General features: G+C 40.4%; 2 protein-coding genes across 8 annotated transcripts in view; one reads left to right on the forward strand and one right to left on the reverse strand.

Moving 5' to 3' along the window:
• Positions 1–294: 294 nt before the first annotated feature.
• ZBTB26 (zinc finger and BTB domain containing 26) lies at positions 295–14,032 on the reverse strand. Of its 3 annotated transcripts, none has more exons than XM_027556214.1 (2): positions 13,725–14,032; positions 295–3,617 (listed from the first exon to the last, which is right to left on the reverse strand). In XM_027556214.1, exon 2 carries the CDS (start codon positions 3,605–3,607, stop codon positions 2,282–2,284), a length of 1,326 nt encoding a protein of 441 aa, XP_027412015.1. In that variant the 5' UTR covers positions 3,608–3,617; positions 13,725–14,032; the 3' UTR covers positions 295–2,281. The 3 variants fall into 3 exon arrangements, with proteins under 3 accessions (XP_027412015.1, XP_027412016.1, XP_027412014.1); XM_027556215.1 differs by having other exon boundaries at positions 13,753–13,899; XM_027556213.1 differs by having other exon boundaries at positions 13,757–13,833.
• RABGAP1 (RAB GTPase activating protein 1) overlaps positions 13,922–23,272 on the forward strand; it is a 169,313-nt gene continuing 159,962 nt past the window's right edge. The window contains exons 1-3 of one of the 5 annotated variants that reach the window (XM_027556207.1): positions 13,947–14,172; positions 14,275–14,400; positions 19,450–19,605. The gene's annotated coding sequence lies outside the window, so the exon portion shown is untranslated. Of the gene's footprint in view, positions 14,173–14,274; positions 14,401–18,101; positions 19,606–22,786; positions 22,881–23,272 lie in introns of those variants that run through there. The other 4 variants (XM_027556208.1, XM_027556211.1, XM_027556209.1 and 1 more) reach the window with 4 other exon arrangements.

Consider the following 23,272-nt stretch of genomic DNA (forward strand, 5'->3'; position numbering starts at 1 on the left):
ATGCTTGAATGAATCCGGAAATAGTCTCCAACCAAAGAGACCAGTTTTATTTGAAGCCATGCCTTTTAGTCTTCAAACCACTAACAAGACATGAATTTACGCAAAGCAAGCACCCCAACTTGAAAGTTCCCTGTGATAAAATGATGTTTAGAGAAAAAAGTGAAACAGTGGTTAACATATTAGTGTCTCACTATTGCATAGAATTGGTACTCTTTGGCTGGATCATATAAAAACCAGAATGCTAGGTAGCATCATTAGATTATATAATGAGTGACATTAGGCATAAAATACCTATTAGTCTTACCACTCCATTTTATTCTCATTTAAAACCTTTTAACAAATGGTAGAAATTATACTTCAAATCAGATTCACATGTAAATGCATCAAATTCTAACAACTTTAAGAATACCCTCTGACTACTCAAGTTAAATTGGAGAAGGAAATGGCAACCCACTCCAGTATTCTTGCCTGGAGAATCCCAGGGATGGGGGAGCCTGGTGGGCTGCCGTCTATGGGGTCGCACAGAGTCGGACATGACTGAGGTGACTTAGCAGGACTCAAGTTAAAATTAATTTTTGGTTCATCTATACATGGGACTCTCACAGCTCAGAAACAAAAATCAGGAAATCCTGATGGAAACTAAACACTGTTTCCAGAAAAAATTAGTTTCACATTTGGATCCTTCTCACACTGTTATCTGTCCTTTCTGTTCCTAATCAACACCCAGCAAATCAGTTGCTTGCTTAGGAAGAATGTAATATTCATCCTAACCAAAAAATAATTACCTTACAAAAATAAATCCTTCTATGGTGTTCTGTTTGCAAAACTGAGGCTGTCTTAGAACGCACACAAGGATGCACGGAGGGGAAGCACAAACTAGGAACTTTTTGCTAAAGTATTCTTGATCATGTACTAAATCTTTTTAAGCCAAGGGACAGTGAGAAATGAGGAGACCTTAGCTCATATTTAGCCTACTCAGTCTACTTTGGCCACCTTGGCCAGGCTACCTCTTTGGGCTTTGGATACCCCAACTTAAAAAACGAGAGGCAGGCTAAATGATTTCTTAAGATTCTCTATGGACTCAAACACTCCTATTATCTAAATCTAACTCATGGTTCAGAAACAAGTAAGACTCAAAATTTTATCTCTGAACATGTGCTTAGGAAAAACAGTTGTTTTGTTTTTCCGTAACGGAAAATCAACTTTGTATTTGATCTGTCAAAGGGGATGAGGTGGGACTGTGTACCATTATAGGAACATCTAAATGCAAAAATCTGACTGCTCCTGACCCACTTTTTTCATCCACTTTAGAAATTAAGGTACACAAGGAAATGAGAATTCAAAGACTATTACAATATGCTGGACAAAACTGAAGGCCAAACTCACCTTAGCAATAGCAAACTTCTACAGCAAAGTCTAGAGACTGACTCCAGATAGCCCCTTTTTAAAGAGAGACCATTATATGTTAGCACACTTTAAGTGTACCTGGAGCAATCCTGATTCCGAAAGCATCACCAAGTAAGCTACAGAATAATTATAAGCATTTGACTTCTTTCGGGGGAAGACCTCCCAAATAAGTACTGTTGTACAACTACTACCCTTTGTTGGTTATGCTCCCCAATGATGATTCCTGTCTGCAGGTATTGATGGAAATACTGTACTCTGGTCTATGTCAACTTCAATCACATGAAGCTGGGCCATAAACTGTTGAAAAGAGTACAGAATAATCTAAAATACTTCTTTATAGCCAGCTCCAGGATAAGTAGATTCATTCATTTATCAGACATAGATGAATTATCAGTGGTTCTGATAGAACTAGAAGTTCTATCACATATTCAGGCTGATAGCAATATCACCTTATATCTCAGCTTATTTCCTACCAAAGAAAAAGATTATTTGCTTCCCTTAGCATAGCATCTATTGGTGGAGTGGAGTTGATGTTATTAACTTCTTGGTACCTTCAGAATGTGCCCAGTGGAAAGTCTAAAATAAGTGTCAGTCTAAGACATAAGTTGATGTTAGGTAGACAAATGGAGTACTCCTTGGGAAAGGAAAACAGACATCACAGGATAAATAATTCAAAACAGAACATAGGAAAGGGCAAAAGGCAGGCAAGACCACTCCAAGTGGCAAGTTGCCTGGTCTGTTAGTGCTTTGACTCACCCCTACGACCTGCACAGAGGATCTGGAGAAGTCAAATTAGCGAAATGACTCCTAAAAAGACTCAGACTATTGCCATGTTTGTTGTAGTCAGTTCTAGTTAGGAGCACAAAGGCCCTGTTTAATTCACGCAAGTGCTATCGTTCCTTAAGTTCAGGACAGCTTGGGCCAGTTTACCGGCATCCAGGACCTGTGTCGCATCAGGCTGCGGCTGACACCCTTTAGAGTCTGTGACTGTTGTACACGCAAAAGAATCAAAGTCCACAGTGAGGTCTTGCACATTTCTTTCATTGGCATTATCAAAGCTGTTTTTGCCATGCAGCTGTTTAAGGTGCTTCCTCAAAACTGGCTTATGTGCAAAAACCATGTCACAATAGTTACACTTATGGGGCTTATCTCCACTGTGAAGGTTAAGATGATCCTGTAAGGAACACTTCTGAGAAAAGGTTTTCCCACAGATTTTACACTGGAAAGGTTTAATGCCGGCATGCACACGCATGTGTCGATGAAGGTTGCCTTTCTGAGTAAAAGTCTTGCCGCAGAGTAGACACATAAAGAGTTTGTGCATTTTTAAATGGTTGGCGTAGTTCTCCAGGTGACGAAACACCCTGGTACACTTTGGGCACTGGTGATGCCACTGCAGGCCTTTGTCTACACCTCGAATATTAGGCCCAAAGACATCTTTCGCGGCCATGATGATGTTATCACTGCCTGTGTAAGAGAGGGCATAATTGTGGAGATGGTTTTGCTCTATTTCACTTACTCTGTTTTCCACAGTTGAATTTATCAGAGAGTGCTGGGGCTCGGATGAATGTAAAGCAGTGGGTTCAGAAGAAATAAACTGGTTCTGATCTTTTTTACTTCTAACCTCTGATACATCCCCAATAGATTCTACCTTAACAATCTGAATATCACTGTCCTCTATATCCATACTGTCTTCAGATGGGTGAATACAAGGTGAGTCCTGCTTTGGGGAGCCTCTGGCATCTCCCTGATGTTCTTTCGACTGGGGAGAAGCACTCTGTGGTTCACATCCCTCTTTACTTTCCATTGGCTGTTTTGGCTTTATAAACTTCCACAAGGCCTGCGTGCACCGTTCTACAATGTGACTCATCTGAAGAAAACTCGCAGCGGTCAAGTAATTGACCAGTTCCATCTCGGGGAATTCCAGCACACCACTATAGCACGACAAGAGCAATTGTCTCCCCACTTCGGAACTCTGCAATATGGAGATTTTCACCTCTCTCGAATCGTTCAGTAAAAACTGGTCTCTTAAGAAGGGGGAACCTGCAGCAAACACAATTTTATGCCCCTGTACCTCAATATCATCTATGAGAACTGTAACATCACAAAATTTATTCTCTTCTCTTAATTTGTTCATTTTTTGTAACATTGAATCTCCATAATTTTCAAACTTGAAGTGAAGGAGATCTGATCTTTCAGACATTTTGGCAGACCTAAAGAACAGAAATGTAAAAAGGATGAATTTAAGAAAATTCAAACAATTAAGAAAACCTGGATTTTCCTTCCAAAAACAAATCTGTGTTGTCATACCTGTTCATATGTATCTGAATGAAATTTCCCTTGAAAGAGGAAGCTAGTATAACAGCTTTTGAAGGCTGTTAAAAATGACTCCTCACCAACATCAAGTGTCAATTGCAGCTAAAGGAGTGGACTTATATTAGTGGAAATAGCTTGGCATTCATTCAGCTTTTTAAGACGCTTAATACAAGAACAGTGCTTGAGTTATTCCAAGGGCATTCTTTTGCTTCTCAAATCAGAATTCTGTCAGGTTTCATGAACTACCTAAAACATCCCAACAAGTAATAAAGTAATAAGTAACGATTTTATTTTGCATGATACTGTGAACCTGCTTCTTCAAAGACAAAACACTATTTTCCTTTGCTTTGAATTTTACTGTAATGGCACTGCTTGTCCCATTCCTGGGTAAACCCTCTTCTGTCTAAACTGATGTGAATTTACTCATACAAGTATTTTTGCAGTAAAATGAAAGTCACATGTTTAAAGGGACAACTTTTAGACAGTGTCAAAGGCACAGGTCTTTGTTCTTTGCATTTTGGACAAACCTAAATCCTTTCTTAAGAAACATTTGTTGATACATGAAGTAAATATTTGATATAGAAAAACCAGATGAGTCACTTGGTGGGAATCTGAGTAAGAGTACAGTGGATCTAGTTAATCCCTATTAGATGCTTGCTTTCTTCTTTATCCCCATTCATCCATCATTACTCATCAACTGGACTACTCAAATTCATTCATAAATGCCCATTGGTTCCAGCTTCTATTACCTCTAAACCAACTCCTACACCACCTCATGTCATCTTTCAAAAACATAGATCTGTTTATATCAATCCCTGCCTAAAATCTTTGTGACCTCCTGTCATCTCCTGGATGAAGACGAACCTCTCCAATATAAACTGATCAAGTAAATTTAATAATAATTAAGGTAAACATTGGCAAAAACCAACCAACCATGGAGACGGTTTCTTTGTAAAAACTGCGTATATGTCCTGTTGTAAAGCAATTTCTTTGGAGAAACTCCTCATGTTCTGATTCCATACTCTTACTTGGCCTCCCACGTGTCACTCTAAAGGGAACGATGAGTTAGCCATGTCAATGTGACACCGTCAACATATTATTTTTACGATGACAGCCCATCAGTCATAGTAAAAATAAACACCTTGTCTATATACCAATCTTCTGTGAAATCAGTGGGTATATAAGATCTACCCGTGAGAAGTAGCTCCACAATTTCAGTACATCAGTAAGTTCACCTTGAACTTTGTATCTCCATCAACTCCATAGTTGAGAATCACAACCAACAGTTCCTAGTGACATCTGGCTCCTGAAGCCCAATCTTTAGTTTTATGTTCTAGACCACTGAGTTACAAAGGCCCATAGAACACCAGCTTGTGACAGCAGAATATAGGTCTCAATCATAATGCTCAGCACCTACTTCATAATAGTACTTTACTGACTCCAAACCTTACTACAGGTATTTCTTTAGTCCAGAACACTATTCTCAGCCAATTCTGACTCTCTTATTTCCTCTGAGACCCTTCTCTAACCCCTTAGATCAGAACAGTTGTCTCTACTGAAACTGTAACCTCAAAATACTAACAGTAATATCCTTCAAACTGCAAGCTTCATGGCATTAGAATAATCTCTGCCCCATTCAATAGGGCTAATGCTGGGAATCTGCATCTTCTAGGGTGAAACACTCTTTCCTTTGGTTTCAAATTCAATAGTAACGCATCCACATTGCTGGCAAACCCTATTCTGTTCAAACTGGTGTGTATACCCATCACCTAATATAGTACTAAACACACAGCAGGTGCTCAGTTTGTATCTGTTGAACCTTTAAGATTCATTTGACAGTAATAGGAAGACTTGCTGTTAGGAAGACCAGTGCAGTGTCTGCATAAGCATTACAAGTCTGAGGCTATGAGAGCATACAAATGAATGGGTACAAGGAGCAAGGGGGAAAAAAAAAGACATTTCAAAAAAACTTGTGGGAGACACGAAAAAAAGCAATATGCAAAGGTTCTAAATTTAGGAGTTCACCTGAATTAAAATGTCACTGAAAGAGAGGTGAGACTTAGGAGGAGGGACTGGTATGGCACAGGTATATTTAAACACATTTATACATAAATTTGGAGAAGGAAATGGCAACCCACTCCAGTGTTCTTGCCTGGAGAATCCCAGGGATGGGGTCGCACAGAGTTGGACACGACTGAAGCAACTTAGCAGCAGCAGCATACATAAATTACAAGCATCTTCTTTGTATGGCACTCTGAGTGTACAGATAAATTATAATCACAATGAAGATGAGAGAGGAGGGATGTAGAGAAGCATATGTAGCATCAGAGAAGAGATGGTAAATACCAGATGAAAAGGAAAAATCTTGGAGACATGGAAATATATTAGTAAAGAAAGTGGCGCAAAAGTATTATCCATCACAGGTCAATTTTAGCAATTATGGTTGCTTGACATATTTGATCTGGCAGTGGTGAATATCCCAATTCGTAACTAGAAATTATACAAATGACTGTTGTTCAAATAGCCAAACACAAGGGGCACTATTTCTTAGAGGTTTAGCTTGTCCTGAATTTACTGGCAGGTCAGCATTTTGATCTGTGGTGCTGGAGAAGACTCCTGGGAGTCCCTTGAACAGCAAGGAAATCAAACCAATCCATCCTGAAGGAAATGAACCCTGAGTATTCACTGGAAGGACTGATGCTGAAGCTTCAATACTTTGGCCACCTGATGGGAAGAGCTCACTCACTGGAAAAGACCCTGAGTGCAGAAGGGCAGGAGGACAACGGGGTGACAGAGGATGAGACAGTTGCATGGTATCATCAACTCAATGGACATGAGTGTGAGTAGGCTCCGGGAGATGGTGAAGGACAGGGAGGCCTGGCGTGCTGCAGTCCATGGGGTCACAAAGAGTGGGACAAGACTGAGCAACTGAACGACAACGGCACTTTCCTACTAACACTGAAAAATAAGTACTAATTGCTTCCATCTATACCAGGATAGTACTCGAATTGCTTTAGGCAACTTTCCTCAGGGATCATTGTTCCTTGAAGCTCCAAAGACAGGAGTTGGAATACAGTTTCATTTACCTCCTATTCATCAGTCTCAAGCGACTTACCAACAGGAGCAGTCAGGTATCTCAGGGACGTGCTTGATTTGTCTGCTGTAGTCCAAGAATGTGAGGAAAAATTATTATTTCTCCTTTAAGAAGTTTTCCTTAATGTGTCAGCCCACTCTATTGTCTCTCTTTAATAAACTCTTATTTCCAGGCCACAGAGTTCATCTGTTAATTGTTTCCTGTCACTAGTTTCTCTTTCCATCAGAGGGTTAGTTATTTGAGGTCAAGAACCAACTGTTATTTTGTACACAACTCATTCAATAATAACTGTAACTAACTCTTAATGTTCCCTATGAAGTTACTATTGAGCTATGGTAGAGATGCCTTTCATTATTAAAACTGTTTTTGAGTGCCCTAGAAAATTTCTGTCTAGGGTTTGTTTCCAAAAAATAGTTTTGACGACATAAAATGAAATTTTAAACAGAAATTTAAAAATGTTCAAATAAAAAGGAGTACTTGTTTCATATGAACTAGTTTAATTTTATTTAAAAATAAGAAAAAGGATGCCTAATCTTTACTGAACCCTTGCTGAGTACCAGGTATACCCAAATCGACCCATTTAATCTTCAAAATTTCTATGAGGTAAGTATTATTGTCATCTCCACTTTGCTTATGAGGAAATTCAAGCTTGGTGAACATAAGTCACTTGCTTATTTAAGAAAGGTGGAAAGTATTAAATGTTAGAGGTAGAAATTATGCCTGAGCGACATGATGCCAAAATTCATGTATGACAGAACTAGGCTAGCTGAAGTTTTATCTTATGAACATTAACTGTCATCTCCATTCATATCCATTCAACTATACCCTGATGATTGATATGCTTTTGTATAGTTAGTTATGCTTCAATAAAAGACTTATGCTTAAAAACAAAAAATACAAATTGAAGCCAAATTTTTGTCAAGTCTAGAGGGCTTTAATAGTAAACCATTCATGTATTATCCTTGTCTTACCTTTCTCACCTATTTTAACTTTATATTATTTTTCTATCTTTTGTGCATTCATCTTTGTCGGATGAAACTTAATGCCATTTATAAAGAAAACAATAAAAATCATGAATATATTTGATTTTTAGACTCCCCAACTATAGTTAACTTCTAGTAGCAATTATTCATTATCATCATAGAAATCACTCACATAATTCTAGATTATAGCAGACCTTCTAGGAACTGAAAGTACAGAACTGATTAGGTAGACTAGAGACTTGGTCACCACATTCTGCTGATTCTTTTCAAAGAATGATTTCCAAATTCTCTATATTCTTACTACCATTGGCATAGTTCAGGTCTTTATCAACTATTGTCTGGGTTACTGTGATTAAGTCTGAATACTGCTGAGTTTCTCTTAGCAAGTTTTAAATGACCCCCTTTCCAAACATCAATGAAATAGAAATAGCCTCACTTAAAATCACTTTTTCTTTGTTTATATTTACACAATTCTTCTATAATCACTATGTTGCAGCTGATTTGAAATTTCCCTTTGTTCAAACAGGAGTAACCCAAAAGGATCAGTGAATATTTTAGGTTGAACAATGTTCACTGTTAAGCAAGGGACAGTGTGAAAATATCCACGTTTCTTATCTCAAATGCCTCTAATGATACTGATAAGGAAAACTTTCAGTCTGTTTTCTCATCTACCTCATAAAAGTACCTTTATCTTTCAACTTAGCATGCACAACTACTTCGAAATCTTTCTTCCTCTTTCATTAACACCATATGCCATTTTTCAAAGAGGCTGTAATATACTACAGCCTTTCTATAAAACTCAATCCTTTTCTTCTTTTGGGTAACTTTCATGACACTACATTCTCCAACTGCTCACTCTTTTACTTACAACATGTTTATACAATCTGTAAGTAACATTACAGAAATATACCGTTCCTGGAAGAACTTTTGAATATAGGTGAAGTAAAAGTCCGCTTTCTCAACCTCCTTCCATTCAGTCAGTTGATTCTCAGTTTCTTCCTTAATGAATCTCCTTCCCTCTCCATTTTACTATGTATAACACTCCCAGCCACAGAAAATAAAAACTAAAATTACTTTCAAACTATATATATTGCTTTGCGACTTTTTCGTTTATTGCTTTTAAGAGTTATTTATGTTGAATAAATCTGGTTATTTATGTTGAATAGATCTAGCTCACTCTTCTTAAACTGTTGTACAGAAGTGGGCAAGTGACTTAACAACTGGCCTCAGTTTTCCACCATTCTTTGGCTGATCTGTTCCTTAAGGATTCTGTAAATTGTGAAAAGGTAAGTATATTCTTCAAAGCTTAGTCCTTAAGTTTTTGCTATTTTCTTGAGGCTGACTTCCTCAGAAAACCTGTCTTGGTTTCTCAATGTTTTATTACCTTCTCTATTTAAGAAATTCCTAAATCTCCATCCTCCCTGCACATGGTCCTTCCTTGGCCAGGCAGGGACGCAGCGGTTCACAGGGCTCTTCCCTGCTCCTGACTTGGGACCCCTAACTTGGCTTGCATGCACTTCTCAGCAGGACGCTGTGGGGAGGAGCCCAGGCAAGCAACAGGGCCTGTGTGGCCCATGACCCCTGGGCCTCTGAGCTCCTGGCCCAGAGAGGTGATGTTAGAAAACTGGCTTAAAACTCAACATTCAAAAAAATAAGATCATGGCATCTGGTCCCATCACTTCATGGCAAATAGAAGGGGAAAAAGTGGAAGCAGTGACAGATTTTATCTTCCTGGGCTCCAAAATCACCGCTGACAGTGACTGCAGTCATGAAATCAAAAGATGCTTGCTCCTTGGAAGGAAAGCTGTGACAAACCTAGACAGTGTATTAAAAAGGAGAGACATCATTTTGCCAACAAAGGTCCATATAGACAAAGCCATGGTTTTTCCAGTCGTCAAGTACAGATGTGAGAGTTGGACCATAAAGAAGGTTGAGCACTGAAGTACTGATGCTTTGCAACTGTGGTGCTGGAGAGTCCCTTGGACAGCAAGAGCAAACCAGTCATTTCTAAACAAAATCAACCCTGAATATTCATTGGATGGACTGATGCTGAAACTGAAGCTCCAATACTTTGACTACCTGATGCAAAGAGATGATTCATTGGAAAGGATTCTGATGCTGGGAAAGATTGAGGGCAGTAGGAGAAGAGGGCAACAGAGGATGAAATGGTTGGGTAGTATTACCAACTCAATGGACGTGAGCTTGAGCAAACTGGGAAATAGTGAAGGACTGGGAAGCCTGGCATGCTGCAGTTCATGGAGTTGCAAAGAGTCGGACGTGACTTAGTGACTAAATAACAACAACATGGCTAACTTTAACCAAACTTAACCTCAATTCAGATTCCCTTGTAGCTCAGTCGGTAAAGAATGTCCCTGCAATGCAGGAGACCCAGGTTCAATTCCTGCAAAGGAGAGATCCCCTGAAGAAAGAAATGGCAACCCATTCCAGTATTCTTGCCTGGAAAATCCCATGGACAGAGGAGCCTGGTAGGCTACAGTCCATGGGGTCACAAGTCGGACACAACTCAGAGACTAAACCACCAACCACCACCAACCTCAGTTCAATCTAATAAAAAATAACTGCCCTAGGCTATTACTCTATCATTTGAAATGCATGTTATCTAAACTCTTGCACCAGCTAAAACTCAATAAGTCAAAAATAAAAACTTGTGGAGAATACTTCTGAGAACAGTGGATGTAGAGACAAGGAAACCTGTTAGTGTTATTTTAACAGAGCGATATAGAAATAATGAGGGCCCAAATAATATAGATCAGTCCTGGGTGTTCACTGGAGGGACTGATGTTGAAGCTGAAACTCCAATACTTTGGCCACCTGATGCGGAGAGCTGACTCATTTGAAAAGACCCTGATGCTGGGAAAGATTGAGGGCAGGAGGAGAAGGGGACAACAGAGGATGAGATGGTTGGATGGCATCACCGACTCAATGGACATGGGTTTGGGTGGACTCCGGGAGTTGGTGATGGACAGGGAGGCCTGGTGTGCTGCGGTTTATGGGGTCACAAAGAGTCGGACATGACTGAGCGACTGAACTGAATAATATGAAATTGAGAAGAAATAATATGGATTTATTTTAACAGATTCCAGAGATATCTCAAAGAATTGATGGACTTGATAACCAAGGTAGGGAACAAGGGATGAAACGTCACGATGACTCCTAGGTATTTGGTTTGAGAAACTGGATGTCTGACAGAATGTCATTCAATAAGCAAGGAAATGCTGGGGGAAACGACCATGGGTCAGGTTTTAAAATGTTTAACCAGAGGAGCCTGCATGACATTAAGGGGAAGATCAATTAGCTAGCTGATACGGCTCTGAAGCTAAAGAGAAGACCTGATTTGGATAAGTTAATAAATGAAAGCATGACATACCTAACTATGAATGAAACTGACCTAAAATGGCACATATTGGAAGAGAATCTAAGGGAAAAGAAATGAAAAATAAATCCGTAACAGAAACATAAATCCATCACTTACCTTCTTCTCAATCTGGATCTCTTCCAAGCCTCTCCATTTTTTTTTAATCAAGAGTCTATCTTTGCTTAAATTTTCCCCTTCTTTTGACTCCCATGTTCAATCACTGCTTAGTACAGTGGATAAAACCAGGTTTCCAAGAATCAAAACGCTGCCCCACCACTTTCTAGTTGTATGACCTTGGGCAAGTTACTTAATTACTTTTGTTTTTTCAGTTGTCCCATCTGTCAAAGAAATAACAGTACTTAACATGATAATATTAATATTTCCATAACAATAGGTTGTTATGGAAAATTAAACTAATTTAAAAGTAAATTAATGTTTTAAATTCAGTTACTTTTTAAAAGAACTTAGGATAGTGCCTGGAATTGTGCTCTGTAACCAAATGTTAGATCAATAATACAGCCTGTCAATATCCTTTGTGAAGTCCTTTAACGTGTGGCATTTCTTTCATTCTCATTTGATACCAAACCACCTGAGGTCTCTCCATTATTTCACATATTATCACCTCATCATTCTGCTAAAATTGCTTTGTAAAAAGTCACTCATGATCTCTTGATAAAGAAATGCAATCTTTTTTTTTTTTCTTTCTCATTCTCCAAAGGCTCTGCATCCATTGTCTCAGTGGACCCTTCTCAGTGTTCTCCTCTCTTGACTTCTGAAACTTCTTGGTTGCTGGAATCCTTACGTTTTATCATTATATTTTATCATCTACTTCTGTTTCTGCTACTCTATCAACTACTATTAACTACTCCCATTTCCCCAAATATTCCCTTCATTGTAAATAACCCCTTCCTGATACCAACTATTTCCATGGCTTCCTACCTCTGTGCTTTAAGATGATTCAAACTTTTACCTCAAGCCACGGCATTTAGGCTGAGCTGCAGATTTGTCTTTCCAACTCTATACTGGACAGTTTCATGTGGCTATCCCATCAGGCCTTAAATTCAAATATCCAAAAAATGAACTGGTCATCTACACTATGCTTATGGTTTTATTGCTGATAATGGCATTAACATTCTTCAAATTTCACAGGCCTGAAACCTAAGACTCAGCTTTGATATCTCTTTCACCCTCAACATCCAATTCATTATGGAGTCTTTACAGCATTTCCTACAGCATGTGTGTGCTTAGGCACTCTCAGTCATGTCTGACTCTTTGCAACCCCATGGACTGCAGTCTGCTAGGCTCCTCTGTCCATGGGATTCTCCAGGCAAGAATACTGGAGTGGGCTGCCATGCCCTCTTCCAGGGAATCTTCCCAACCCAGGGATCGAACCCAGGTCTCTCACAATGCAGAGGATTCTTTCCTGTCTGAGCCACCAGAGAAGCCCAAAATACTGGAGTAGGTAGCCTATCCCTTCTCCGGTGGATCTTCCCAATCCAGGAGTCAAACATGGGTCTCCTGCGTTGCAGGTGGATTCTTTACCAGCTGAGCTACCAGGGAAGCCCTTCCCTTCAGCATACCTGCTTTCTTTCTGATAATACTATCATAACTTGGTTTTGGGATTCCGTTACTTCTCACTAGGCTGATCCCATTACACCTTCAAAAGAATCTCCGATAAGAACATCTAGAATTTAGCTAAAGAGTCCAGAATCAGTTCTTAGACATTCCTATCCTATAGGCTGACCTCCAGAACAAGATGATTTTCTACAATGCAAATGTGACCACACTAGTCTCCTGCTCAAAACTCTTCAACAAGTACCCACCTCTTTTAGTTGTAAATCTTCACTATCTGGACTTCCATCTACTTTCCCAGCTTCATATCTCATGCTTCGCACAAGAGCCCTGGAACCCTCTCCTGCTCTTCCCACACAAGTTATGCTCACACACTACAACTGCTCAGCACTGCAACTGTTCCTCTGAGGGCAAAACCTCTTCTCCACCTTATCCGCAAGTAAAACTGAAAGTCTCTTCAGCCTCCCCGGCAACAGCCCCTTGAACGTTTCATACATATACGACTGATATGTATATCGCAGGAGCACTCATTTGTTTTTATCTGGTTCCCAAACTTGACCCTGAAAATTAGAACAATGTCTTACGAATTCCCAGTGCCTGACAAGGCGCCAGATATAAAAAAGGTGTTGTAGCCAGTGGCAAAAGGGTAAACTAGCTGCACTCCACAGTGATCCTCGCAGGCTGGCACTGAGGCCTTGCCCTGGCCGAGAACTGGCACTTCTTAAAAGATGCCAGAGTCGGGTTAAAGCCAACTGCTTGGCCCTCGGCTGGGGTCCCCGGAGGAGGTCCCTGGGGGCATCCTTAGGCTCCCCACTCCAGACTCAGGGGAGGGAAAGGGGCGGGGCATAGCAGGGGCCGGGCCAAGGGCTCCGTAAGCACCCCCAAGCCTAGGCCAGCCCCTCGGCCCCCATCCCGGTGCAGGTCCCGGCCAATCCATGGCCCCAAGGGGGCTCGATTTTGAGAGACCTTGTACCCCTACCCGGCGCTCCGGCCGCCTCCGCACTTACAGACCCGGGGGAAGGCCACCGTCAGGATCCGGCACCGCCAGGAGCTCCGGCCCCTCGGGGCTCCGGGAAGGGGGAGGGGCAGGGAACCCGAGCCAAAGGGGGACCCAACGGAACCGGAAGGGCAGCCCTCGCCGGACAAAGACAACTTCCAGGTCCCATGGTCCTCTCCGCCAATCGGAAGGCTGGGAGGGCGGCGGGCCAGGAGAGGGATTCTCCGTGCCGTGGGCGAGATGATCGGGTACCCCGGGCTCCCGCTAGCTTCTCCGCCCGCGTGAGCCGACGAGCAAGTGCTGTGGCTTCTTAGCGCCTGGGGCTCAGGCCCCGCGCACTTCGCTCCTTCTCAGCCGCTCCTCTCTAGCTACGACTCGGCCGTCTGCCGTCTGCGTGGGCCTGAAAGGCGCAGCTGCACTTAAAGCGTCGGTAAGCTCCTCCTGCCTAGGGTATGGACTCGCCTTCTTGGGACCCAGAAGCGGAGGGAAGGACGTTTACCTCACTCGGTTTTTGCATGTTGGTGTTTCCCAGGGATTTGCATTCTCCGTTACCTACAACTTGCTGATTGTTCACAACTCTCTTTCGCCTGACCATCAGCTCTCTTGCGCCAGGGCCAGCTGCCGAGAAGACATGTCCAATTGGTTTTCCACTGTTAAGGTAGCTTTGAACTCAAGTTCATCGGCAGACCTGCTTCTTACCTCCTATAGTCCTTGTGTTGGTGAATGGCATCGTCCACGCAGTCTTGCCCACCAGAAAACTTCAGTATCATTCTAGAGCCACTTTGCATCTTGCCAATTCAATGGTTCACTGGGTTCTCCTCGTTTTTGGGGGGGATGGGGGAGCGAGGATATTGTGGTAAAACATACATAGTATTTATCATTTTAATAATTTGTAAGTGTGAAGTTCCATGGCATTAAGTACTTCACAATATTGGGTAACCATCACCGCTGCTGTAGCCAATTTCATTATTTTACTTGTGGTTATCGTTTTTCCGCCATTTTTGAAAAGTTTGTCCTTTTCCCTGGTGACTCGGTCAGTAAAGAATCCGCCTTACAATGCAGGAGACCTAGGTTCCATTCCTAGTTGGGGAACATCCCCTGGAGAGGGAAATGGCAACCTACTCCAGTATTCTTGCCTGGGAAATCCCATGAACAGAGGAGCCTGGCGGGCTACAGTCCGTGGGGTCACAAGAGTCGGACAGACCTTAGTGACTAAGCCACCATCATCGTTTTTCCAACACCATTTTTGAAAAGTTCCTCCTTTCTCTGTTGAATGGATTTGGCACCTTTGTTGAAAATTGACTGACCATGTTTGTGTGAATTCATTTCTGGACGCTCTATTCTATTACATGTGGCTGTATCTCTGTACTTATACTGGTACATATTCTTCTACTGTAACTTTGTAATAAGTTCCTAAGTGATGAAGTTATTAGGACTTCAACTTTATTTTATCCAGATTGTTTTGGTTATGGCAAGCCCCTTGAAATTCCGTATGAATTTGAGGATCAGCTTTTACATTTCTAAGAAAAAGGCTGTTGTAATTTTGATAGAGATTGTGTTGAGTCTGTAGATCATTTTGGGTAATATTGCCATCTTAATTTTAAGTCTTACTGTCTGAATAAGAAACATCTTTTCATGTACTTAGGTCTTTATTTTCCTTCAGGAGCACTTTTCAGGGTATTTAATTCATTCTGATAACATAAATGAAATTGCTTTCTTAATTTCCTTTTCACACTGTTGCTGGTGTGCAGAAACCCAACTGATTTTTGGTGTTGGTCTTGTACCCAGCAATGCTTCTGATTTTTTTTTTTTTTTGACCCCATAGGCTTTCTTGTGGATTCTTCAGGATTTTCTGTATATATGACCACGCTGCCTGTAAATATAGTTTTACCTCTTTACAATTTGGATGCCTTTAATTTTTTCATCTTATAGTTCTGGTTAGAGCTTTCAGTACAGTGTTGAATATCAGGCATCCTTGACTTGTTCATGACTTGTTCTAAGAGGCATAGGTAAATGATTGCATTTGATTTAGATACGGGTTTTTGGGTTTTTTTTTACAAATACTTTTATCATGTTGAGGAATATTCCCTCTATAACTACATTTTCTGAAAGATCTTATGCAAAGGCATTGTACTTTGTCAAATAACTTTTCAACGTTAATTGAGATGATCATGAGTTTCTTCCTTAGTTCTATTAATGGAATATTTTAAATTGATTGATTTTATGTTGAACCACCCTTGCATTATTGGGATAAATCCCGCTTGGTCATGGGGAATAATTCTGTTCATATGCTGTTGAATTTGATTTCCTTTTATGTTGTTGAGGATTTTGGCATCTATATTCATAAGAGATATTGGTATATAATATTTTGTGATGCATTTAGTTAGCTTTGGGATCAGAATAATGAGGCTTCATGGAATCAGAAAGCATTCCCTCTTCCTCAGTTTTTTGTAAGAGTTTGAGGACTGTTATTAATTCTTAATTAAGTATTTGGTACAATCCCTTGCCGAAGCCATCTGGTGCAGGACTGTTCTTTTTGGGAGGTTTTTGATTACTCACTCAGTCTCTTTACTTGTTATGAGTATGTTGAGATTTTCTAATTTTTCGAGAATCCACTTAAATAATTTGTATGTTTCAGGGAATTTGCCCGTTATATTCTAGGTTGATTTTGTTGATCTTTTCAAGGAAACAACTTTTGGTTTCATTGATTTCTTTTTTTCTCTTTTTCTTTTCTCTTGGTTTATTTCCATTCTATTTCCTTCCTTTTGCTGGCTTTGAGTTTAGTTTGTTATTCTTATTTCATAAGGCATAAAGTTAGGATATTGTTTTGAGATTCTTGTTTTTTAATGTAACCATTTACAACTGTAAATTTCTTTGCTTACTGCTTTCATTGCATCCTGTAAGTTTTGGATGTTTTTATCATTACTCATTTTCAGGTATATTCTAATTTCCCTTTTAAAGACTTCTTTGACTCATTTGTTCTTTAAGAATGTGTTTAATACCCACATATTTTGAATTTTCCAGTTTTCCCTCTTACTCATTTCCAACTTCATCCCATTGTAGTTGGAAGATACTTTGTTTAATGACCTCTTAAAATCTTTTGAAACTTGTTTTGTGGCCTAATATATGGCCTGTATTGGAGAATGTCCTATGTGAACTTGAAAAGAATGTACTGCTGTTGTGCAGTGGAATATGCTGTATACCTGTTAGGTTCAGTTTATTGTGATGTTCAAGTCCTTTAATTCTAATGTATCTTCTGTCTGGTTGTTCTATTCATTATTGAATGTGGGCCATTAAATTTTCTAACTATGATTGTAGAACTGTTTGCTGCTAAGTCACTTCAGTCGTGTCCGACTCTGTGCGACCCCAAAGACGGCAGCCCACCAGGCTCCCCCGTCCCTGGGATTCTCCAGGCAAGAACACTGGAGTGGGTTGCCATTTCCTTCTCCAATGCATGAAAGTGAAAAGTGAAAGTGAAGCCACTCAGTCGTGTCTGACCCTTAGCGACCCCATGGACTGCAGCCTACCATGGGGTTTTCCAGGCAAGAGTAATGGAGTGGGGTGCCATTGCCTTCTCCAGTAGAACTGTTTATTCCTCCCTTTAATTCTGTTCATTTTTGCTTCAAATATTTTGAGAGTCTATTACTAGTTATGTGAAATTGAAAGTTGTTCAGTTCCATCGGACTCTTTGTGACCCCGTGGACTATATATAGTCCGTGGAATTCTCCAGGCCAGAATACTGGAGTGGGTAGTCTTTCCCTTCTCCAAAGGATCCTCCCAACCCAGGGATCAAACCCAGGTCTCCTGCATTGCGGGCGATTCTTTACCCGCTGAGCCACAAGGGAAGCCCAAGTATACTGGAGTGGGTAGCCTCTCGCTTCTCCAGTGGATCTTCCGGACTCAGGAATAGAACCAGGGTCTCCTTCATTGCAGGCTGATTCTTTACCAACTGAGCTATCAGGGAAGCCCAAGGTAAAAGTGAAAGTCGCTCAGGTGTCTGACTCTTTGCAACCTCATGGACTGTAGTCCATGGAATTCTCCAGGCCAGAATACTGGAGTGGGTAACCATTCCCTTCGCCAGGGGACTTCCCAACCCAGGGATTGAACCCAGGTCTCCCACATTGCAGGAGGATTCTTCCCTGATAGCTCAGTTGGTGAAGAATCTGCTTGCAATGCAGGAGACCCTGGTTTGATTCCTGGGTTGAGAAGATTCTCTGGAGAAAGGGATAGGCTACCCACTCCAGTATTCTTGGGCTTCTCTTGTGGCTCAGCTGGTAAAGAATCTGCCCCAAATGTGGGAGACCTGGGTTTGATCCCTGGATTGGGAAGATCCCCTAGAGAAAAGAATGGCTACCCACTCCAGTATTCTGGCCTGGAGAATTCCATGGACTATAATCCATGGGGTCGCAAAGAGTTGGACAGGACTGAATGACTTTCACTAGTTATGTAAATGTTTAAGTTTTTATAATCTTGCTCTATTGAACCTTTTTTTTAATATATAATGACTTTGTCTCTTGTAATTGTTTTAAAGTCTATTTTGTATAATCTTAATATAACCACCTGAAGCTCCGTTTTGGTTAGTACTTGCATAAAAATGCATAGAATATCTTTTTTTTTTAAACCTATTAATGTCTTTGGATCTAAAGTGAGTATTTTCTAGATTGCATATTGCTGGAACATGTTTTTATTTTATCCATTCTGCCCATCTCTGTCTTTTGATTAGAAAGTTTATGCCATTTACATTTAAAGTAAAGACTGATAATGAGGAACTTATTTCTGCCATTTTGCTACTCATTTTCTATAGGCTTATAGCTTCTGTGTCTTTCATTTCTTCCATTACAGCCTTCTGTTTTTATTTTTTGTAGTGAAAACTTTTGACTTACCTCTTATTTCCTTCTGTGTATATTCTATAGATATTTCCTTTTTGGTTACCATGGGAATTACATTTAACAGCTCAAAATTGTAACAATTAAAATGGATACCAATTTTAGTAACAAACAAAAACTGTCCTATACAGCTCTGTCTCCCCTTTGTTATTGGATTTTATAGATTACATCTTTATACATTGTGTGTGCAATAAATTAGACTAATATTTTTATGCATTTTCATTAAAATCATAAATTAAGTAAAATGGAGGGAAATTAAAATGGAGGTAAATAATTACACTAATGATTCTGTAGTTGCTTGTATATTTTTCTTCACCAGAGAGATCTTTATTTCTTCATATGACTTTAATTATTGTTGAGCATCCTTTCATTTCAACCTGAAGGATCCTCTTCATCATTTCTTGTAAGATGGGTTTAGTGGTAATGAATTCCCTTAGCTTTTTTTTTTTTTCATCAGAAAATGTCTTGATTTCTCCCTCATTTTTGAAGGACAATTTTGCTAGATATAGAATTGTCCACCAAGAGTTTTTTTCATTCATACTTTTAATATTATCAACCCACTGCCTTCTGGCTTCTAAGATTTAAGATGAGAAATTGTCTGATAATCTTACTGAAGATCCCTTGTATGTGATGAGTATTCTCTCTTGTTGCTTTGAAGATTCTCTTTTTTCTTTGGCTTTCTACAGTTACATTATTATCTTTTCTTCCCTTTCTCTCTTCTCCTTTTGGGATACTTATAATGGTACATTGTTTCCCTTAATAGTGTCCTGCAGACCTCTTAGGCTCTATTTAGTGTTCACTTTTATTTTTCTGTTCCTCAGATGGAGTAGGAAGAACATGGAATCCATCTCTACCTAGGCAACAATTATACTGGCAGACTGTCTGAAGTAACTATTTCGGAACTCTGGAATCTATTTGAATGCTTGCATGTTCCAGGGGAAAATCTGGTTGGTCATCTGAGGTTAATTTCAGTCAAGGTGAGCCTTTAGTGTGAATAGGTAGGAAACTATTTGTTCCTACCCCTCAACCCTGTTTATATTGCAGGTATGGCTTGCTGGAGCCAGAGTGGGAAGTAAGAACCTTGTTTTCCTAGAATGTAGGAAATGTAGGAACCTAGAGTTCTACATTTTATTTTATTTATTTTATTTTTATTGAAGTATAGTTGATTTACTATATTGTGTTAGTTTCAGGTATACAGCAAAGTGATTCAGTTTTTTATATATATTTTTTTTTATTATGTTTTATTGCAGGATATTGAACATAGTTCCCTATGCTATACAGTAGGACTTTGCTGTTTATTTATTTTATATATAGTAATCTGTATCTACTAATGCCCAATTCCTAATTTATCCCTCCTGGACCCCTTTTCCCCTTTGATAAACATGTTTTCTATGTCTGTGAGTCTGCTTCTGTTTCATTGATAAGTTCGTTTGTGTCATATTTGAGAATTCACATATAAGTGATATCATATGGTATTTAGACAAAGACATTACTAAAACAGCTGTCTTAGAGTTGCTCATCAAGCTAAAACATGGATGAAGTCTGGAAAATAATGTACAAAAAATGCAAATATCATTAAAGAAATAGAAATTATAAAAAGGAACTAAAATGAAATTCTGGAGTTGAAAAGTACGACAGAGATAAGGAAAAAAAATTCATTTAGAGGGGATCAAAATATACTTTGGCCACCTGATATGAAGAGCCAACTCATTGGAAAAGGCCCTGATGCTTGGAAAGATTGGAGGCAAAAGGAGCAGGGGGCAGCAGAGGGTGAGATGGTTACATAGCATCATCGGCTCAAGGGACATGAGTTTGCACAAACTCCGGGAGATAGTGAAGGACAGGGAAGCCTGCTGTGCCACAATCCATGAGGTTGCAAAGAGTCATACATGACTTGGTGACTGAATAACAACAAAATCAGACTTGAGCAGGCAAAAGACAGAATCAACAAACTTGAAGATATTTCCTTCAAACTCAGTCTCTTTTTCCCCCCCTTTCTTTTGCCTTAGTTCAGGTGTTTCTAATCTGCATAAGATCAGAAAGTGATATTCAAAGTGTTCTATTTACTCCCTGTTTTGCCTTTTCTACTCCTACCAGAATGAAATTTTTTAAAACCCAAATCTGTTGTTGGCACTATCCTTAGAAACTTCAAGGGCACCCTGTTTATAGATTGAACTTCATTTTCCATATTTTAGCATTTACGGACTTTCCATTCTGGTTCCAGCTTACCACATCAATCTACTGAGCTTGAGATATAAATTCCATTTTCCAGGAAATATAAGGTCTAAGGAAACAAACTCAGTGACTTCTTGAGGAAACAACTTTTCAGATCCAGAAGATAGGAAATTTTGTACTTCAACTGGACTGATTTCTTCAATAAGCCAGTGTCTTTCAATTTTTTTTCTTAATTACTAGATTAAGAAATACTTAAGGGACATCACAACCAGACATAGTGTGTGGGCCTGGACTGGATGCTGATTTGGGAAAATTAGCTGTAAAAAATTTATTTTGGTCAATGAAGAATTTGATTATAGTTAGGTATTAGCTGAGAGGAAAATTTACTAAAATGATATTACTGATTTGGAAAAGCCCGCTGTAAAAATACTTTTAGGTTGTTAGAAAATTTGAATGATATCTAGGAATTAGATGAGAGGAAAATTTAGTGAAATGCTAAGGTAGATACTGTTAGTTGAATACAGCAGACTGTTTAACTATGTGAGCTCATTTTGAAAAACAATATATAGACACAAAGAAGACTGTGTTTTAAACTGTTAGTATTTGTAGTGGGAATCTGATATTTTTGTTTTATTTGAGGTTGTCCCTGTTTTGGATTTTTCTTCAGGACATACTCTAGTGATTCTGTAATAAAATTTTATTTAAAAGATTATGTTAAGATTTATGTATATATTGGGGAAATATATATGAATCAAGAAATACATGAAATGTATCGTCACCAAACTATTAAAAGTGGTTTTGTCAGAGTGTCAGGATTTCAGGAGATTTTGCTTTCTTCGTAATGTTATATCTGTTATTTAAATACTTTAAAATGGGTGTGTATTTCTGTTACATAACTGTGTAAGGAGAAGGAAGAAAGCTATTTTACTGTGGGAGTGCAGCCAAGTCTATTATAATAGACAAGTCACAAAGAGGACTGCAACAGAGCACAGCTTTTTTTTTTTTTGCTGTGTCTGGTTGATTTAGATGCACTATCCACAGGAAAACTTTGAGAATGACTCATTTAGCCGGAAAAGAGTATACACAATTTGAATCAAGAAAATGAGGGAGAGGCTTTAGAATTACTTCATAAACTGTCAAGACTTAATTAGCACTTTTAATAATCATTACTTTTGTTTACTACTACACTGTAAATTCACTCAGGAGAGGGACTTTCAACTTCATTCTGTTGCTGCTGTTCTATCACTTTTGTATGGCTTTTAAATAAAATCCCAGCCCTATCTTTGAGTAGTACTCTGGAACAACCTAGTTCATTTTGTTCTCTTTTGTGTGTTTCAGATGTCTCAGGGTAGTTGTGTTGTAGCCAGTCGCCCTTGATTTCAAAGTTAGAAAGTTTTGACTTCTACACGGAATCCTGTTCCTTAGGCTGGATTCCTTTACAAAATTAGAAAAAAAAAAATTATCATTCTCAAGGTTTGTAGTAAAGCCAAGTGACATACCTGTAAAGGAACCTACCTGTCGACAATCCCTGCCACTGTCTGCGCCCTCAATAAAGGCCAGGTGTGTTGGGTTAACATCATTAAGTGCGACTTTAGAAACAGCTTTTAAACGTTAAAGGGGAGGAAGGGATTCCTTGCTCTAGCACCAGTGACTTTGAGGTTGGACCCACCTCAGGTGCAACAGGTACTACCCAGCCTGCTACCCCCGCCAATCCTGCTCCCAGTCCCTGATGCAGGCACAGAGCCACTGTTAGCCAAAGCGCGCACACTAACCAGAGACGAGTGCAGCTCCCGGAGAGCAGACTCCGCGCAGGCGCAGAATACGGAGGCGGGCCAAAAGCCCAGGTGGGGTCCGCGGAAAGGAAGTACGCCCCCGCCGCCTGTCGTTGAGCCAATAGGGCGACTCGGCTTTGCCAAGGGCCTATGAAGCAGGGCAGGAGGCGGGACGGAGGACGGAAGGAGCGCTCTCACGTGAGTAGGGGGCGGGGAGGGCGGGGGCTGGGCAGCTGGGGAGGCCCAGGCGGCGGAGCCTCCGGGACGGCGAACGGCGGGCGGCGGAGGAGGAGACGGCGGGTCGGGTAGGGCCGCGTTTCCCCTCCTCCTCCTCCCACCCACCAAGCCCGGGGGGGATCTTCGGACGGTCCCTGCGGGGAGCCATGCCGTGTTCTTATCCCGCGGGGCTGGGCAGGCGAGACTGCGTTCAGCTCCCTCGACGAGCCGGGTTCTGAGGGGAGCAGTGATTGGGGGGAGGGGGAGCAGCGGCCCTGGGGGCGGGGGGAGGACGCATGCGCAAGCGGGAACGCTCGGACAGCCCCTGCCCAAACCGGTTCCCCCTGTCTGGGTGGGTGTATGCCTTCCCGGTGGTGCACTTGTGGCCGTCTCCCTCGCCCCCGCTGCAAAGCTGGTTTGTCTCTTGACTTTTTATGTTTGGAGAGAGGTCCTGTTTGAGAATTTGGCTGCTCCCTCAGCC

Source organism: Bos indicus x Bos taurus, chromosome 11, assembly GCF_003369695.1.
Source record: "Bos indicus x Bos taurus breed Angus x Brahman F1 hybrid chromosome 11, Bos_hybrid_MaternalHap_v2.0, whole genome shotgun sequence".
In the NCBI taxonomy this organism is placed as follows: domain Eukaryota; kingdom Metazoa; phylum Chordata; class Mammalia; order Artiodactyla; family Bovidae; genus Bos; species Bos indicus x Bos taurus.